Raw genomic sequence first — 17,921 nt, 5'->3', positions numbered from 1 at the left:
CCCTCATATCCTCCTCTCACTCCTGTACATCCTAAACCCTCAGAACCTCCTCTCCCTTCTGTACATCCTAAACCCTCGCATCCTCCTCTCCCTCCTGTGCATCCTAAACCCTCACATCCTCCTCTCCCTCCTGTATATCCTAAACCCTCACATCCTCCTCTCCCTCCTGTACATCCTATACCCTCACATGCTCCTCTCCCTCCTGTACTTCCTGAACCCTCACGTCCTCCTCTCCCTCCTGTACTTCCCAAACCCTCACATTCTCCTCTCTCTCCTGTACATCCTCAGCCCTCACATCTTCCTTTCCCTCCTGTACATTCCAAACCCTCACATCCTCCTCTCCCTCTTGTACATCCTAAACCCTCACATCCTCCGGCTGGTCCTGTACATCCTAAACCCTCACGTCCTCCTCTCCCTCCTGTACATCCTAAACCCTCACATCCTCTTCTCCCTCCTGTACATTCTAAAGCCTCACATCCTCTTCTATCTCCTGTACATCCGTAACCCTCACATCCTCCTCTCTCCTGTACATCCTAAACCCTCAGATCCTCCTCTTTCTCCTGTACATCCTAAACCCTCACATCCTTCTCTCTCCTGTACATCCTGAACCCTCAGAACCTCCTCTTTCTCCTGTACATCGTAAACCCTCACATCCTCCTCTCTCTCCTGTACATCCTCAACCCTCACATCCTCTTCTCCCTCCTGTACATCCTAAACCCTCACATCCTCCTCTCCCTCCTGTACATCCTAAACCCTCACATCCTCCTCTCCCTCTTGTACATCCTAAACCCTCACATCCTCTCCCTCCTGTACATCCTAAACCCTCTCATCCTCCTCTCCCTCCTGTACATCCTAAACCCTCATATCCTGCTCTCCCTCCTGTACATCCTACACCCTCACATCCTCCTCTCCCTCTTGTACATCCTAAACCCTCACATCCTCTCCCTCCTGTACATCCTAAACCCTCTCATCCTCCTCTCCCTCCTGTACATACTAAGCCCTCACATCCTCCTCTCCCTCCTGTACATGCTAAACTCTGACATCCTCCGGCTGCTCCTGTACATCCTAAACCCTCACATCCTCCTCAGCCTCCTGTACATCCTAAACCCTCACATCCTCCTCTACCTCCTGTACATCCCAATCCCTCACATCCTCCTGCTGATCCTGTACATCCTAAACCCTCACATCCTACTCTCCGTCCTGTATATCCTAAACCCTCATATCCTCCTCTCACTCCTGTACATCCTAAACCCTCAGAACCTCCTCTCCCTTCTGTACATCCTAAACCCTCGCATCCTCCTCTCCCTCTTGTACATCCTAAACCCTCACATCCTCCTCTCCCTCCTGTGCATCCTAAACCCTCACATCCTCCTCTCCCTCCTGTACATCCTAAACCCTCACATCCTCCTCCCCCTCCTGTACATCCTAAACCCTCACATCCTCCTCTCCCACAGGTTCATCCTAAACCCTCACATCCTCCTCTCACTCCTGTACATCCTAAACCCTCACATCTTCTTGTCCCTCCTGTACATCCTAAAGCCTCACATCCTCTTCTATCTCCTGTACATCCTTAACCCTCACCTCCTCCTGCTGCTCCAGTACATCCTAAACCCTCACGTCCTTATCTTCCTCCTGTACATCCTTAACCCTCACGTCCTCATCTCCCTCCTGTACATCCTAAACCCTCACATCCTCCTCTCCCTCCTGTACATCCTAAACCCTCACATCCTCCTCTCCCTCCTGTACATCCTAAACCCTCACATCCTCCTCTCCCTCCTGTACATCCTGAACCCTCACGTCCTCCTCTCCCTCCCGTACATCCCAAACCCTCACATTCTCCTCTCTCTCCTGTACATCCTCAGCCCTCACATCTTCCTTTCCCTCCTGTACATACCAAACCCTCACATCCTCCTCTCCCTCTTGTACATCCTAAACCCTCACATCCTCCGGCTGGTCCTGTACATCCTAAACCCTCACGTCCTCCTCTCCCTCCTGTACATCCTAAATCCTCACATCCTCCTCTCCCTCCTGTACATCCTAAACCCTCACGTCCTTATCTTCCTCCTGTACATCCTGAACCCTCACGTCCTCCTCTCCCTCCTGTTCATCCTAAATCCTCACATCCTCCTCTCCCTCCTGTACATCCTAAACCCTCACGTCCTTATCTTCCTCCTGTACATCCTGAACCCTCACGTCCTCCTCTCCCTCCTGTACATCCTAAACCCTCCAATCCTCCTCTCCCTCCTGTACATCCCAAACCCTCACATCCTCCTCTCCCTCCTGTTCATCCTAAACATTCACATCCTCCTCTCCCTCCTGTACATCCTCAACCCTCACATCCTCCTCTCCCTCCTGTACATACTAAACCCTCACGTCCTCCTGTCCCTCCTGTACATCCTAAACCCTCACATTGTTACTTGGTATGTTCTGTTTTGTCATGTTTTATGTTGTTCTGCCAAGCATTGTGGGCATGCTCTGCTGGCACCGAAATATGCGTCAACACTTCTGGGCCACCGCCAGCACAGCCTTGGATGTGTTGGTTGTCAACACAAATGACACATTTCGCTGTACTTCTGATGTGCATGTGATAAATAAATCTGAATCTGAATCTGTTTGATCTCAATCTGATCGAGCCTCCAGGAGCAGCAACTGCTGCCGTGGCTGTGGCTTGGAGAAGTTTATTTTCCTGCCAATAATGAGTTGCCATGAAGTTATCCTTTGAGAGAGAGGCAGTAGCCTGTTATCTTGTGGTATGTATGGATGGTTCAACAAACCATGAGGGAATGTGCCAAAATTGTAACGTGTGTGGCCATAAAAAAGGTATGCAATCCTTATCGTTCCGATCGTTGATAGTTAGAGATTTCTGTGAATCAGGTTAAGACTGTGCTGCAGCTTATCCACGTGGAATCTTCTCGTTCTGAGCTGTGATTTTGAAGTGAATCATTGAGCCGAAACCAAGGGATTCCACAGAGGAACAATCAGAATATATATTTATATTTTTATTTACAGATGGTTGGCATCTGTCTGTCTCGAAGGACAATGGGTGATAATGATCATCATAAACCTGAGTGAGAGGTATGGAGATACTGAGATGCCCAGTTGTCCAGATCCTCCTTCTCGGCGTCACCAGTGTCGTCCAAAGGAAAGCGAATCAATACATTTGGCACCAGCTTGGCCACAGGAGCTGCTGGAAGGATGTTCAGTGACATCCCTCAGCTGCCTTGGGAGCTCCACTCTGGATTTGCTGTCTGAGTTTACTTCCATAGACCTCATCTCTCCTGAGGCTGCCCGCTAGGCAGTGAGACTGTTTACCCACAGCTGATGATCTGGTTCACAAGCACCAGAATGTGTCCACACGCCGGTGAGCCTGCATGCTACGTTTGCAGGGGCCAGACCTCCTCCCTGTCCTCTGTAGTTCAGCCTGAGTATGAAAGGAGTTCAGTTTCCGTGTGTCGCCAGCGAGGCGGGACTACATGAGGCTTGCTGTTGGACAGGCTGCGTACTGGCAGGGAGAGACTTACACATTCAGCTCTCCTTTTCGCAAGACTGCTAGCCAGCGGTGGAATCTGAAAGCGAGAGCGACAAGCACTACCCACTACACAACCACACTAGGCACATCACAACGACCATTTTGACAGATACAGTGTGGAATAGGTCCTTCGAGCAGCTTCACCTAGCAGCCCCCATTTAACACTAGCCTAATCCTGGGACCATATATAATGACAAATTAACCAACTAAACAGTATGTCTTTGGACTGTGGGACGTAAACAGAGCACCTGGAAAAGACCCACCCATTCCACAGGGAGGATGTACAGACTCCTTACAGGTGGTTTCAGGGTTGAACCCTGAACTCCGAAGCCCCAAGCTGTAATAGCATTGTGCTAACCGCTACGCAAAATCAGCAGCCAGTTTATTAGGTACACATTTACACTTGCTCATTAATGCAAATATCTAATCCACCAGTCATGTGTGGCAGCAACTCAATACATAAAAGCGATGCAGACATTATTAAGAAGTTCAGTTGTTCAGACCAAACCTCAGAATGGGGAAGAAAGGTGTTCCAAGTGACTTTGACTGTGGAATGCTTGTTGGTGCCAGATGGGGTGATTTGAGTATCTCAGAAACTGCTGATCTCCTGGGATTTTAGCAGCAGTTCTGTAGATAAAAAAATGAGAGGTCAGAGGAGAGTGGTCAGACTACTACAGGCTGACAGGAAGGCGATAGTAAATCAAATAACCATTCATTACAATAGAGGTGTGCAGAAGAGCATCTCCTAATGCATAACAAGTTGAAGCTTGAAGTGGATGGTCTAAAGCAGCAGAAGTCCATGTGCATACACAGAGTGTCTGCTTTGTTACACAACTGATGTAACACTTCTTCAAGCCTCTTTCCTTCAGCCTCTGTTCATGCTGTATAATCCCAACAACAAAGGTTTGTTTCATTGCTTTTATGGTAATTTTTTTTTCTCTAAAACAGAGTTTTAGCAGAGATTTCTTTTGTTGGAGAAAGAAACTAACTTTCATTGGAGATTAGACTTGTGGAGTGAGCCTCACCATTACCTGTACATTTTCAACCACATGTTCAAGCATTTCTGCCTTGGTACATCTGAGGAAAATTGTCTAACTTGTGAGGTAGCCATAGGCTGAGTAACGTGTCCTGGCACTCAGGATACAGCCTCTCCCAGTGAGGTGGTGCATTCAGTTTTTAGATATGTGGCTCACATCTACATTGACACTGGAACATTTGTTATGTGGTTGGATCATGAAATATAAGTTTGTCCAATTCTGATCAAGGATCTTTGAATTGAAGTGTGAACTCTCAAATGCAGGATCTTCTGCTGAGTTATCTACGGGACTTTCTTCTCTTAATTTACATTTCCAGCATCTGCAGATTTTTTTTTTCATTTTTAGCTAAGCATTTGATGCTTTGTCTAACAGGTCAAAATATTTCATTTAGGTGGCAGAAGGTTCTATGTGGTCCGAAATCTCAGCAGGAATTCCAGAACAGGGCTGTGAGAAGTGTTGCTTGGTTGGAAGTATGGTCTTTTCAGTAAGACATTAAACTGAGCCCCCAAATCTACTCCTCGGCTTTATTTCTCCAGTCCTACAACAAGGCCTGACACATTGACTGCACTTTTTTCCATAACTGCTTCCTGGCCTGCTGAGTTCCTCCAGCATTTTATGTGTGAAACTGAGACCCTGCTTGTTCCCCTCGCTGATTACAAGGGATTGCAGATTTTGAAATCATTTTTTTGATTTCTAAAAGGAAGGAATGTTTCCAAAAATCTTTGTAACATGAAATTTTATCCTGAGTGAAATGCTTTATGGTTATTTAGGTGCAGCATATTCCTAGTTAATGAGTGGACAGAGGCATGTTATTCATTACAGTGAAAGACAGGTTATGTAGCGGTTAGCATAATGCTTTACAGCACCAGCAGTTAGATCTGGGTTCAATTCCCGCTGCTGCCTGTAAGGCATTCTCCCTGTGACCAGGTGAATTCCAAGTGCTCTAGTTTCCTCTCACCTTCTAAAGATGTACAGGTTAGGGTTAGTAAGTTGTGGACTTGTTATGTTAGTGCCAGAAGTTTATCAACACTTGTGGGCTGCCCCCAGCACATCTCAGACTGTGTTGGTCATTGGTGCAAACAATGCATTTCACAGTATGTTTCAATGTTTCGATGTGCATGTGAGAAATAAAAATAAAAATCATCTTAAATGGGTTCATAAATCTAAAGCATGCACCCCAAAGAATCAACACACATCAAAGTTGCTGGTGAACACAGCAGGCCAGGCAGCATCTCTAGGAAGAGGTGCAGTCGACGTTTCGGGCCGAGACCCTTCGTCAGGACTAACTGAAGGAAGAGCTAGTAAGAGATTTGAGAGTGGGAAGGGGAGGGGGAGATCAGAAATGATAGGAGAGGACAGGAGGGGGAGGGATGGAGCCAAGAGCTGGACAGGTGATTGGCAAAAGGGGTATGAGAGGACAGGAGGCCCAGGAAGAAGGAAAAGGGGGAGGGGGGAAAACCCAGAGGATGGGCAAGGGGGATATTCAGAGGGACAGAGGGAGAAAAAGGAGAGTGAGAGAAAGAAGGTGTGTATATATATAACGGATGGGGTACGAGGGGGAGGTGGGGCATTAGCGGAAGTTAGAGAAGTCAATGTTCATGCCATCAGGTTGGAGGCTACCCAGACGGAATATAAGGTGTTGTTCCTCCAACCTGAGTGTGGCTTCATCTTTACAGTAGAGGAGGCCATGGATAGACATGTCAGAATGGGAATGGGATGTGGAATTAAAATGTGTGGCCACTGGGAGATCCTGCTTTCTCTGGCGGACAGAGCGTAGGTGTTCAGCAAAACGATCTCCCAGTCTGCGTCGGGTCGCCTCGTGTTTGCACCCCAAAGAATCAATGTTTTTATAGAGAAAATCCAAAAATTAAACCTTTGTAAATTGAAAAAATTAGATGTTATTTTGAATAACAGCAAGGAGATTTTGACCAGAACTTAATTTTATTGTGTACAATTAACTAGTATTACATAAGGAAATGATTTGTTGCTTGTTACCTGATGCTGGTGGGAATTGCTGTATTCCAAGTGACTGCTGCAATTCCCGCATTACCACTGTGCAAACACAGAAGTTTGCTGTTAGCTGTGAAATACTTTGGAATGTCTAGAACGTGACATGAAAGGTGCCGTGCAAATGAAAATGTAATAATTTTTCTTTCAGCAATGTCTAATTGCTTCTCACCATGTAAATTTTCTCATGACAAATGGGAACAGCAGGTGTTAATGAAGGCAGACATCAATAGATTAGAGCACAGAAATGTTTCTTTTAATAGTGTTAATGTCAGCTCTGTGCTAGAGCAATCCAAGACTAATGCCAGGTGTTTACTTACACACTCTCTCTCACTTCAAGTCATGCTCATGTTTTAGGGAAACGTTAATTTTCTTCATAGTTCCAGCAAGTAAAAGGCACGGGACAATGAGATGCCAAGGAACACCAAGGCAGCTGATATCCTTTCCTTATCACCTGCTTCATATCAACAGACATTGAGTGAAAGAATCAATTAACTTTTCAGCATGGAAGGGAACCATTCAGTCATCTATCCCTGCTGGTCAACCACTAACTCTCGCTCTTCAACCATGTATGTTAAAGCACAGCATGTGCTCATCCCCTTACTTTTACAAGATGAGGTTTCCTACCTCCCTTTCAGGCAGTGAGTTGCAGATCCCACCACTGCAAGGGGCGGAGAGGAGATGGAAGTTCCTTTCTGCTTGACTCTACATTGGCTGAACCTGCAATTTTGGGATAGAAATTTGAGCCCACTTTTCAAGCGTAAAACCTGGTCTACACATTCTCTACACCTGCTGACTTCATCCAGATTTTGAGTGTTGCTCTCCAGGGGCTCCCAACCTGGGTTCTGGCCCCCCTGCTGAATTGTATTGGTCCATAGCATAAAAACAAGGTTGGGAAGCCCTGCTCTACATAGACTAGTTCATCATGAGGTGACATGCCCAATCTATGCTGGTGAACAGCAATATTAATGACGGACCTAAAGCCCGCTGAAAGTTCCTTGTACAATATTAATTCCCAGGAAGCAAGGCAGAGTTGCCTGGCTCCAGCTTTCCTTGACAGAATCTCACCAAATGATTTAACCAGCTCTATATTGCTTATAAGATGAATTCTTATAGAATGACAGAGTGAACAATGGAGCCGGTTCAGCTGGTGCCCTCATATCACATGACACAGCAGGCAGAGCCGTCCCTTTGCAGCTCCAGTGACTGGGTTCAGAGCTGTCTGTGTGGGGAAGGCACATTCTCTCTGTGTCCACATGGGTCTCCTTTAGGTGTTCCGGTTTTCTCTAATATCTAAAGATGTGAGGGTTGGTAGGGAAATTGGCCATTGTACATCACCATAGTGCAAGTGAGCGGTAAATATTGGTGGAAGATGAAGGGAAAGTGGAGAGAAGAAAATGGAATTAATATACTCCTACTACGTTGACTCAGGCCTAGGGGGCTGGCATCGGGCACGACGACAGACCCTCCACTTCTCCCCCTCCCTCATCAGTGTGTTCAGTTCATCTACATTAGCCGCGCCACTGTCTCCTAGGAGCGTGTTGACCATAGTCTTGGGAGGGCGCCCAGGGTTCATCCTCCCATGCTTGGGCTCCAATATAATGACTAGACTGGCAGGTAGCTCAGGGTGGCATAGACAGTGCCCTGCTAGTTTCAGTCTTCTCGCCTCGATTTTAGTGGTGAGTATCGGTAGGTTGTTATAGAGCTCGACGTTCGTCATCTGCTGTTGCCAACTCACGTCAAGAGCCATCCGGAGCAATCATGTATAGCAACCATCTAGAGACTTTCACATAGTCTTGGTGAGTGTCCACGTCTCACATCCGTATGGGAGAATGGACTCTATGACTGCTATGAAAATCCTCTTTTTAAGCCCTCTGATCAGGTTCAACTTCCAGATTTTCTTCCTGTCGTTCATAGCCCTCCACGCCAACGCCTTCCGTATCTTTATGTCCTTCTCCGAACTCATCATTCTTGACCTGAGGTACTTGTAGTCAAAGACTTTCTTAATGGTATCATTCTTTACGGACTTGAAGAGTACCTTCATCGCAGTTAAACGCCATGTACTCTGTCTTTTTAGATTAGATTATGAGGACACGCAGTCCTCTTTTATTGTCATTTAGTAATGCATGCATTAAGAAATGATACAATGCTTCTCCAGAATGATATCACAGAAGCACATGACAAACCGACTGAAAAACTGACAGAAACCAGATAATTTTAACATATAGTTACAACAGTGCAAAGCAATCCCGTAATTTGATAAAGAACAGACCATGGGCATGGTAAAAAGTCTCAAAGTCTCTCAAAAGTCCCATCATCTCATACAGATGGTGAATCTCCAGCACCGCAAACTTGCCGATGCAGCATCCTGGAAGCACCCGAACACAGTCTGACTCCGAGTCCGTCCGAAAACTCCGAGCCTCCGACCAGCTTTCCGACACCGAGCACTGAGCACCATCTCTGCCAAGTGCTTCGACCCTGGCCCCGGCAACAGGCAGTAGGCAAAGCTGAGGATTTGGGGCCTTCCCCTCTGGAGATTCTCAATCGCACAGTAGCAGCGGCAGCGAAGCAGGCATTTCAGAAGTTTCTCCAAGTGTTCCTCCATGCTTCTCACTTCTGTCTCCATCAAATCAGGATTGCACACGGCCCCCTAGTTAACACATATGATATCATTCGGAACGGCTGCGCGCGCTGCATCGTGCCGCCATCTTCTCCTCTCTCCTCCTTTTTAGCATTTAGGTGAAGTCCAACTTTATTGCACTCAATTTCCACTTTTGTCAGTAGCTGCTGTGCTTCCTCCATCTGGTCAGAGAGCAGGACTATGTCATCTGCAAAATCGAGATCTGTGAGCATAACTGGTCTGACCCTTTTGGTTCGCCCTGGTTTTATGGTAAAACCAAGCTTGTCATGATCTTTGGTAGCTTGACGCAGAGCGTAATCAAGGATGATTATAAAGATGTAGGGTGCCAGAGTGTCTCCTTGCAGCACACCAGCTAGGAGCTCGAACACTGCTGTTTCTCCGTCTGGTGATACAAATTTCGCCATGGTTTTGGTATAGCTGGACTCTATTGCTCTTAGTAGACGGTCTGGCACTCCGTAAGCTTTCAGCATCTTCAGCATTTTGCCTCAGTGAATGGAGTCAAAAGCTTTGTGAAAATCGATGTAACTAAGCACGGCTGGTAGGTTGTTCTTCTTGACTTTCTCGATGATTCTACGGAGAGCAAGTATTTGCATTACTGTTGTGCACTAATATAGGACTTGTGTAAGTGTGTGCTCGATGTTCAACATGAAGTAATTTTAATATAGGATTTGTGTAAATGTGTGTTAGATGCTGAGCATGGAATAATTTTAATATAGGATTTGTGTAAATGTGTGTTAGATGCTCAGCATGGGCATAATTTTAAGGTAATTGGAGGAATTTACAGGGGGGATGTCAGAGGTAGTTTTTTTTACACAAAGCAGTAAGTATCTGGGAAGAACTGCTGAGGGTGGTGGTAGAGGAGGATAGAGCATGTTGGTTGGGGCAAGTGGGTGTGGCGGAGCTCTCCATTTCCCTTTCATCGTGCCCCTCTAACAGTCCTTTAAACCTCCCTAATCTATCCTCCTCTAAAGGACTCTTAGAGGGGCACGATGAGAGGAAAATGGAGAGCTCTGTAGGTCGATCTTGGAATAGGTTAAAAGGTCAGCACGACATTGTGGGCCGAAGAGTTTATACTGTGCTCTGCTGTTCTATGACCAAAGGGCCTGCTTATGTGCTGTGTCACTTTCTGACTCTATTCATGATTCACTCTATACCTTCATTGCAAACAGAAGCTGTACAAGTATGTTTGTTGACACCATAGCCGCGCTGGTGCACCCACACTTTTTGGGCACTCTCCAATGCACTCCGCCACACCCACTTGCCCCAGCCAACATGCTTGCGTGAAGCCTCCTCTTGGCACTTGCCTGACCATGATGTCAGTGACACTATGGCTCTAAATTGTTTCTGCCCATTGGACGTGTTGCCCAAAGACATAGTTATCACCAATAACTCATGCCAAGGAGGCAAGAAGTTCAATTTCTATTAATTCTGGTGCTAATCTGGGCCCCAAGGTGACAGCAGAGTATTAAATTGGTTTAACATTCTCACATGTACTGAGGTACAGTGAAAAACTTTGTTTTATAAGCCATTCATACAGATTATTTCTTTACAACAGTACACCAAGGTAAAAGGAAAAATAATTACATATTGTAGAATGTGATGTTACAGTTACAGAGAGAATTCAGAGTGGGCAGACAATACAGTGCAAGTTCATGACAAGGTAGATTGTTAGGTCAAGGGTCTATTTTACCGTACAAGAGATCTGCTATGTAGTTTTATAACAGCAGGACAGAAGCTGTCCTTGAGCCTAGTGGTACATGCTTTGTGTCTGATGGGACAGAGAGGGGATGAGAAGAGAGAATGTCTGGGATAGGAGCGGTCTTTGATGATGTTGGCTGCCTTACTGAGGCCAAGCTATGTGCAGCCAAGGGTTCAGTTTCCATCATTTCTGGAGGGAATCTGGGCCCCTGCGTGTCATCACAATATTAAACAGAGGTCAAAAGGGGGGGAATACTCTCAGAATTAGTGATCTCTTATTTCGGGTTTAGGTGGGCTTGAGGACAGGGCCTGCTCCCCGGGTGGTCAAGGCTGGGCCTGGTGGTTAGGCCTGGAAATGTTGATTGGATCTAAAGAGTTGCAGCATTGAGAGTGGGTCTTCACACCTGTTGGTTTGGTCCGGGCTGGACTCTCCACGCGCCCGGATGCGGGGGAGGACACTAGGGGCTGCACGGGGTTGGGATGCTGTGTTTTCTTTGGGCTCGCATGCAATCCCATGCATCCCTCGCAGTGGGCCACCCTCTAACATGCCGCCCCCCCCCCCCACCCCCCCAACAGGCTGGACTGCTCGGGACGTAATGTTGAAAATTCAGTAATGGGACAAGACTAGCCATGAGTACATGCTCAAGGGGCCAAGTGACTTACTCCTTTTGCTGTTCATGTTTTCATGTACTACGTGCCTTAAATAGAATAAAAATATAACATTTTATTTTGGCAATTGGTATCAAAGTCCCCTAGTTGTTTTCAGATGTGGTTCTTACTGACTAAAGCTCAGCTTTAAAAGATGCAGACAAACGATAGATTACAGCTCCCTGGACTTCAGCCCATGGTTGTAGAAACAGCATGTTCAAAAATTGGTAGTCCTTCGAATAATAGTGATGTCTACTCTTTAGTTATATAATTTTTGTCCAAATCTGACCTTTTTTTAAAAAAAATTCTGCCATTATGGTAATGGATGACCAAATTAATTAGCAAAATCCATCAGTAGCATAATAAGAAAGAAAACTTATTTAGCCTCCCTTCAGGAGATCAGGAGGAAGCTTCTTTATTACTACCTGATGTACCCCCTTCTGACTTTAATTTCATTTGGTCAAATAACACAGTGCTCAATAACCCACCATACTTCTGTGAAAGAGATCACTGAGGTACTGGAGGTTCCACATTAACCAAAGACCTTTATTTCATATTCATTATTTTATAGAGCTCCAAAGTAGACTTTTTTTATTTATGGTGTTATAGAATGCTAAGCCAGCCATCTGGTTTTCAAGTGCTTGGCTGTTTGAATCACATTAAGAACATAAAAAAATGAATCGAGCATTCATTTGTTGATACTGGATGAACGTTTTGGCCATTTCTTTGTCCGGTCTGATTTTCAGGAACCTGATTTTACTTTTGTTGATTTAAAATGTCTGCAGAAAAATTTAAGTTTTGATGCCTCTTTCAAGTTTACTCCAATTTTCCCTCTACTGTATTAGGTATTCTCTTGCAAAACTCTAATGTTCTCCTGAGCCTATGGTTTATCACTAATTTTAATAAAACTAAAAGTCTCTGATTTTAATCTAATTGAAGAATAGATTAGAAGAGAATGACTTCGTCAATTGCACTAATAGAAATTAGCGTGCAGTGCAGCAGAACTTAGCTCTTATCACTCAGAGAGAACCAGACAGCTCAAACTCAAGGTCCCAACCAAATTGTGTAATACTTCATCCCTGGCTTATTTTTTTTTAGAACAAAATTTAATAATCTGCAGAGCAATCAAAAATGAATCATTGTCAATCCCTGAGGGAATTGGCAGAGCGATATAGAAACTGCTACAATGTATCACTGGATGATTACTCAAGACCTGCCCTCTGTTAATTAAAAACAATAATTAACATCTCAAATTGAAAAATAATTGCATTGTCGTCATCTAATACCACATGCCATGGGTTAAATTGTATTTAGCAAGGCATATAATAAGACTAATGGTAAAGCAAGTGATGTTCTTCAATGACAAGGGTGCATTACAATGGAGTACTCATTGGTTTATATGATAAGTGTCATAACAAGCAACACCAGCCTTCCCAATAACTTACCTCTTGACTGACCTTATTTCTTTTCTTTCCCCGGGCAACTGACTATCCTATTCCACAGCTCCAATATCTTCGTTTATCCTCTGGGTATAGGGGGCAGGACAAGGGAGGAGGCTATGTAGGGATGGTATTTTAACATGTGAGCTATGGGTTTAAATGGTGTGGGGATGGTGGAATACACAAGCTCAAACTCACTAATTAGACATCTTACATGTTGAAATTTCAGTAATGGTGGGTTAGCAGTTTCACAGTATCACCTTCTCATTAAGAGTGTATTCCCCAGGTTCAGAGGCATTAATTCAACCTGTCATGAATCCAAGGTAAGAGCATATAGTGATGATGGAAGATTCCAAGGTCAAATGTGCTATTAAATGCTCCAAACTCCTATCTGGTTTCTGACTACTTCAATGAAAAGTGATCTTCATTTTTTGAGTTAGTTAATTTTGGAGAAAATGTTAGTATTTTTTGCACTTATTTTTTGAACATAATGTTCCATTTCCAAATTTTGCGAGTGTCCACTTTTCTAATGGATATCATATCATCATGGGTTCTACTTACGCGACCCAGTGGTATTTCATGATGGACAATAGCGAGAGCCGAAACAGGAAGCTGCTCCTCACCGCTACCAAAGCTCCACAAGAGAGACATGACCATCAGACAAGACCAGCTCACTGATGGCCTTATGTGAAAGCCCATTAACGTTAACAAAACATTTCCTATTTGAAGCTATCTCAGACAAATATGGCCAAGTTGAAGAAACTTCTTCAGAAACATTCAGACCTGTCCTGCAAAGTGGAGTTTTAATTTTTCGATGAAACCTCCTCCTCTAGAGACAACATGGCACCCAGCAACCGTCATGTCTTCAGCAGCCAATTGATCGAAGGATTATCACAGTCAGAAAACCAGGAAGCAAAAAACACTCATTTTTAAAGCTTATTGAATACTTTGCAGAAGGTAAACTGACTAATACTGTACCTAATCACAGAACTAAGGCAGAAGGTACCTTAAAAAGTTATTACTTTTATAATTTTGGTGTTTTGCCGAACAAATCATGCTTTTGTATTATGATGTTAATGTAGAAAAAAATGAAATTCATGTTAAATATTGATACTGTGTCGAATATATCTGTAAATACAGTAACATAATTTCTATGTAACACAGTCTGCATTTCCTGTGCACGTCCAGATATCACTACCTGCTGTAAGATATAAATAGTAATGTTGCTATGTTCCATCACTGTAACCACATAAGTGATTTTCAAACACTAATGGGGAATCCTCATCTAAGAAATAAGCAGAACTCTTTCTGGTTGTGATCCTGTTAATTCAAGTTATGTTCTGGTCACCTACCTACAGGAAAGATATTGATAAGAGTGCAGAGACATTTACAAGCATGTTGCCAGAACTTGATGACCTGGGAAAGGTTGAATAGGTTAAGATGTTACTCCCTAGAACAGAGGAAAATGAGGGGAAATTTGATAGAGGTATACAGAATTATGAGGGGTATAGATAGGGTAAGTGCAAGCAGGCTTTTTCCACTCAGGTTGGGAGGTTATAGGTTTAGGGGTTGAAAGGTGAAATGTTTAAAGGGAGCATGAGAGTGAACTTCTTCTCTCAGTGGATTGTGAGAGTGTGGAATAAGCTGCCAGCAGAAGTGGTGGATACAGATTCGATTTAAACTTTGAAGAGATATTTGGAGAGGTTGATGAGATGAGGTAGAATAATAGTTTGGCAGGGCTTAATAGACAGGAGGGCATGTTTCTGTGCTATAGTCTTCAATGACTCCATGACCATGTGTTCTGCTCCTTCAGATACCCCCAGAAACCCCACTACCAGGAGCAATCAGCAATCGATGTAAAACAACATACAAAACTACAGCTCATTCTAAATTCTATTTTATTTCCAGGATTGATTTGATTACAAATGGTTAATATTAGATTTAGGTTATTTAGAGACTGGCATTCAATGCATTACTCTGATAAGCTCTACATTTGACTATGCACAGAGATAGGCAACTGGCACCAGCTAAATATATTAGGATGGTCCAATTAACTATCTATGAAGCATTGTCCATTTAGTTTCAAATACCTTGTGTTCATTTAAGAATGGATACTGTCATAGATGGAAAATATAAACAGTTAAGGGATGAGTTTTATGATACTTACTGTTGATTTATAACAGCAAAGGAAACTTGGAGGAGCCAAGAATGAGGTTTAGAAATTATGGATCCTGGAAAGCTTACTGAGAAGAAGTACTGATATTTGATTTATCATGATCATTATGTGCTATGTCATATGACATGGGAGATCATGGTCTTCTATCTGTCTTTAATCTGAAAAGTTCTAATAAGCTCTTCAAAACTTTTGCCCGTCATCCCTTGATGCAACTCATGAATGTTGTGTGCTGTCAACCGCAACCTTTTCTTCCATCAATTTTTCCCGTCACTGCAAGATGTTCGAGCTTCTCTTTCCTCTGTATGTCCCAGAAATTTCAGCTGCCATTTCCAGATTGGTGATTTCAGTTCTCTTCTTACTTCTGGCTTTTCACAACACTTCCTCATTTGTTACTGCATCCTTCCGCAATATTTTCATCGTTCTTCTCGAAAACCATATTTCTGCAGCTTTGATCCTTCCCTCATTTAGAAATTATGTTATACTTAATTATGTATATTTGATTATGATGCCATAAACTGAAAGAAAAATCATTTTAGTCAGGCCCTTCAGCTCACTCTTGTAAACTTTCAACACCTGAAATATAACCAAGAGCCTCTGAGACTATTCTTTGCTTACAATTAATTTTTCCCACTATTAACTCTTAGCATTTAGGTCAGTTTTTCTTTGTTTCCCTAATGTAACATGCAGTTTAGGATTTGTTGAAACATTTACAAAATATTATTGATCTAAGAATGAAATGCTTCTTTTGTGGTGCCATGCAGGCAGCAGAGATCCATTGTCATCTCCACTGATGTTAAGTACCATCTTCTAAATCATCTCCAGTTTCTTTTCTCAATCAGGCTCTTAGCACTCAGGGTAACAGCAAGACAAGGACTGTATAGAAAATGACATATGACCAGTGGAATCTATAACTTCTCTATTAGTCTTTTTTCTGCTTTAGAGTTAATACATAGGAACTTCTACTGTAACAGAGAAAAATCAGCCTGAAAGGATCTGAATAGAGGTCATGTTTGAACCTAATATTGGACTCTTGATCCTTGGTTTTTATGAATTCCTATGAAATTTCAACATTATCTTCTTTTCTTGATTGACTAATGATTGAAATCAAGCCAAATTAAATGCATTTGAAAGCTGGATATGATTGTTTGACAATTTCCACTCTGTCAGTTGTGTATCAGGATACTTTCATAGCCTAATGTTTTAAACTGTAATTATCTTAACATTAGTGATTTTAAACAAATAAACTGCTTTGTAGGTAGAGAGTTCTAGAAAATGTTAAACCATCCCATTTGGAAATGCAAATTAATTTTCTTCCCTCTGGCCCTTGTTCTAGATCATTTTCCGAAAGATCATTGATGTGAAGAAAGAAGAGGAAGAGCGGATGCGGCTGAAGAATGAAGTGACACTTAATATCCCAGTGGACCATCCAGTCAGGAAGCTCTTCCAGAAGTTCAAGCAGCAGAAAGAACTGCGGAATCAGGCTGCAGAGCGCAGCAACTCAGACAGAAACCACCTCAGAATGGATAACCATTCATTTCACAATGGTGTCTCTACCACAGGCACGAGTGTGGTTACGGTGTCTCAGATTACTCCAATACCATCCTCCCTTTCCTTTGTGAGAAATAATGAGCAGAAGATGCAAATACAGCGGGAGACTGTGGAGTTGAGAACAAAAGGTCTGAATGAGCAGCTGTGCTCTAAGGTTACTAGTCCCATACAGGCCAAGACTGGAAATGGAAAAGGATGGTTAAGACTTAAGAATTCTGTTGCCTTCACTGACTCTTTCCCTGGGACAAGAGAGGAGAAAGAGCAAAACTGGAACAATGTTGTCAAAGCTGAATCCATGGAAATTCTTTCAGAGGAGTCAAAAGGTGCAGATTCTGAGAACAACGTTATAAAGAACCCTTTGAGGAAAACGGACTCATGTGATAGCGGCATTACAAAAAGTGACCTGCGGTTAGACAGGGCTGGAGAGATTCGCAGTCCATTGGAGCATAGCCCGGTTCAAGCTGATGTCAGGCACCCCTTCTACCCAATCCCTGAGCAGGCCTTGCAGACCACACTGCAAGAAGCCAAAATGGAACTGAAAGAAGACATTCAGTTGCTATGCAACCGAATGACTGGTCTTGAGAAGCAAGTGACAGAAATCCTTCAGATACTGTCTGAAAAGAGTCAGGCAGAAACGCCTTCTGAGAAGTCGCAAGACACAAGTCAGGAAACGTCACATGTTTCTAAGCCTCCAGCTCCATCGTTGGAAGAAGATCTTCCGTCTTAGCTTGGAAGATTTAACTTTGACACACAAGTTTAACCAAATGCACAAGGAGACTGCTCTGACAGTCAGAAGACTTTTGCATGTCCAGCTGGATTCTGGCCTGCCAAAGAAAAATTATTAACTGAAGAATTGCTTGTAAATTATAAAGATAATTGCATGCGTATATGAAACTTCATTTACAATCCTTCACAGCATATCATGGACCATTCTGTGCAGTGTGGTTACTATTTTCTGAGTTTGCACAGTCAATTGCCCTTTGAGCTATGGCTCTGTAAGAGCCCAGGCTTGACAACCGAACATGTTTTATTCCCAGTTCAGGGGCAGTTTAATGCATGCTTTGTTTTTCCGGGTTATATGAAAATAGTGCTGTTGATCGATATGTACCACTGCAAGGTTTAGTTTACAATAGAGAAATTTATAAATCTAACCAAAAAAATCTTTTTTAAAATTATTTTCATCAATTTAATGCCTTCT

At 43.4% G+C, this 17,921-nt stretch overlaps 1 protein-coding gene across 1 annotated transcript in view; it reads left to right on the top strand.

Moving 5' to 3' along the window:
• Positions 1-17,450, top strand: part of kcnh5b (potassium voltage-gated channel, subfamily H (eag-related), member 5b) — a 507,516-nt gene extending 490,066 nt beyond the window's left edge. The window contains exon 11 of the mRNA XM_072251293.1: positions 16,509-17,450. Within this exon, the coding sequence (XP_072107394.1) occupies positions 16,509-17,450 (942 nt within the window). The remainder of the gene's footprint in view (positions 1-16,508) is intronic.
• The last annotated feature ends 471 nt before the right edge of the window (positions 17,451-17,921 follow it).

The sequence above is a fragment of the Mobula birostris genome, chromosome 1 (genome assembly GCF_030028105.1).
Source record: "Mobula birostris isolate sMobBir1 chromosome 1, sMobBir1.hap1, whole genome shotgun sequence".
Taxonomy (NCBI): Eukaryota; Metazoa; Chordata; class Chondrichthyes; order Myliobatiformes; family Myliobatidae; genus Mobula; species Mobula birostris.
The sequence above is the reverse complement of the archived record's forward strand: the minus strand, read 5'-3'. Positions and strand labels throughout refer to the sequence as shown.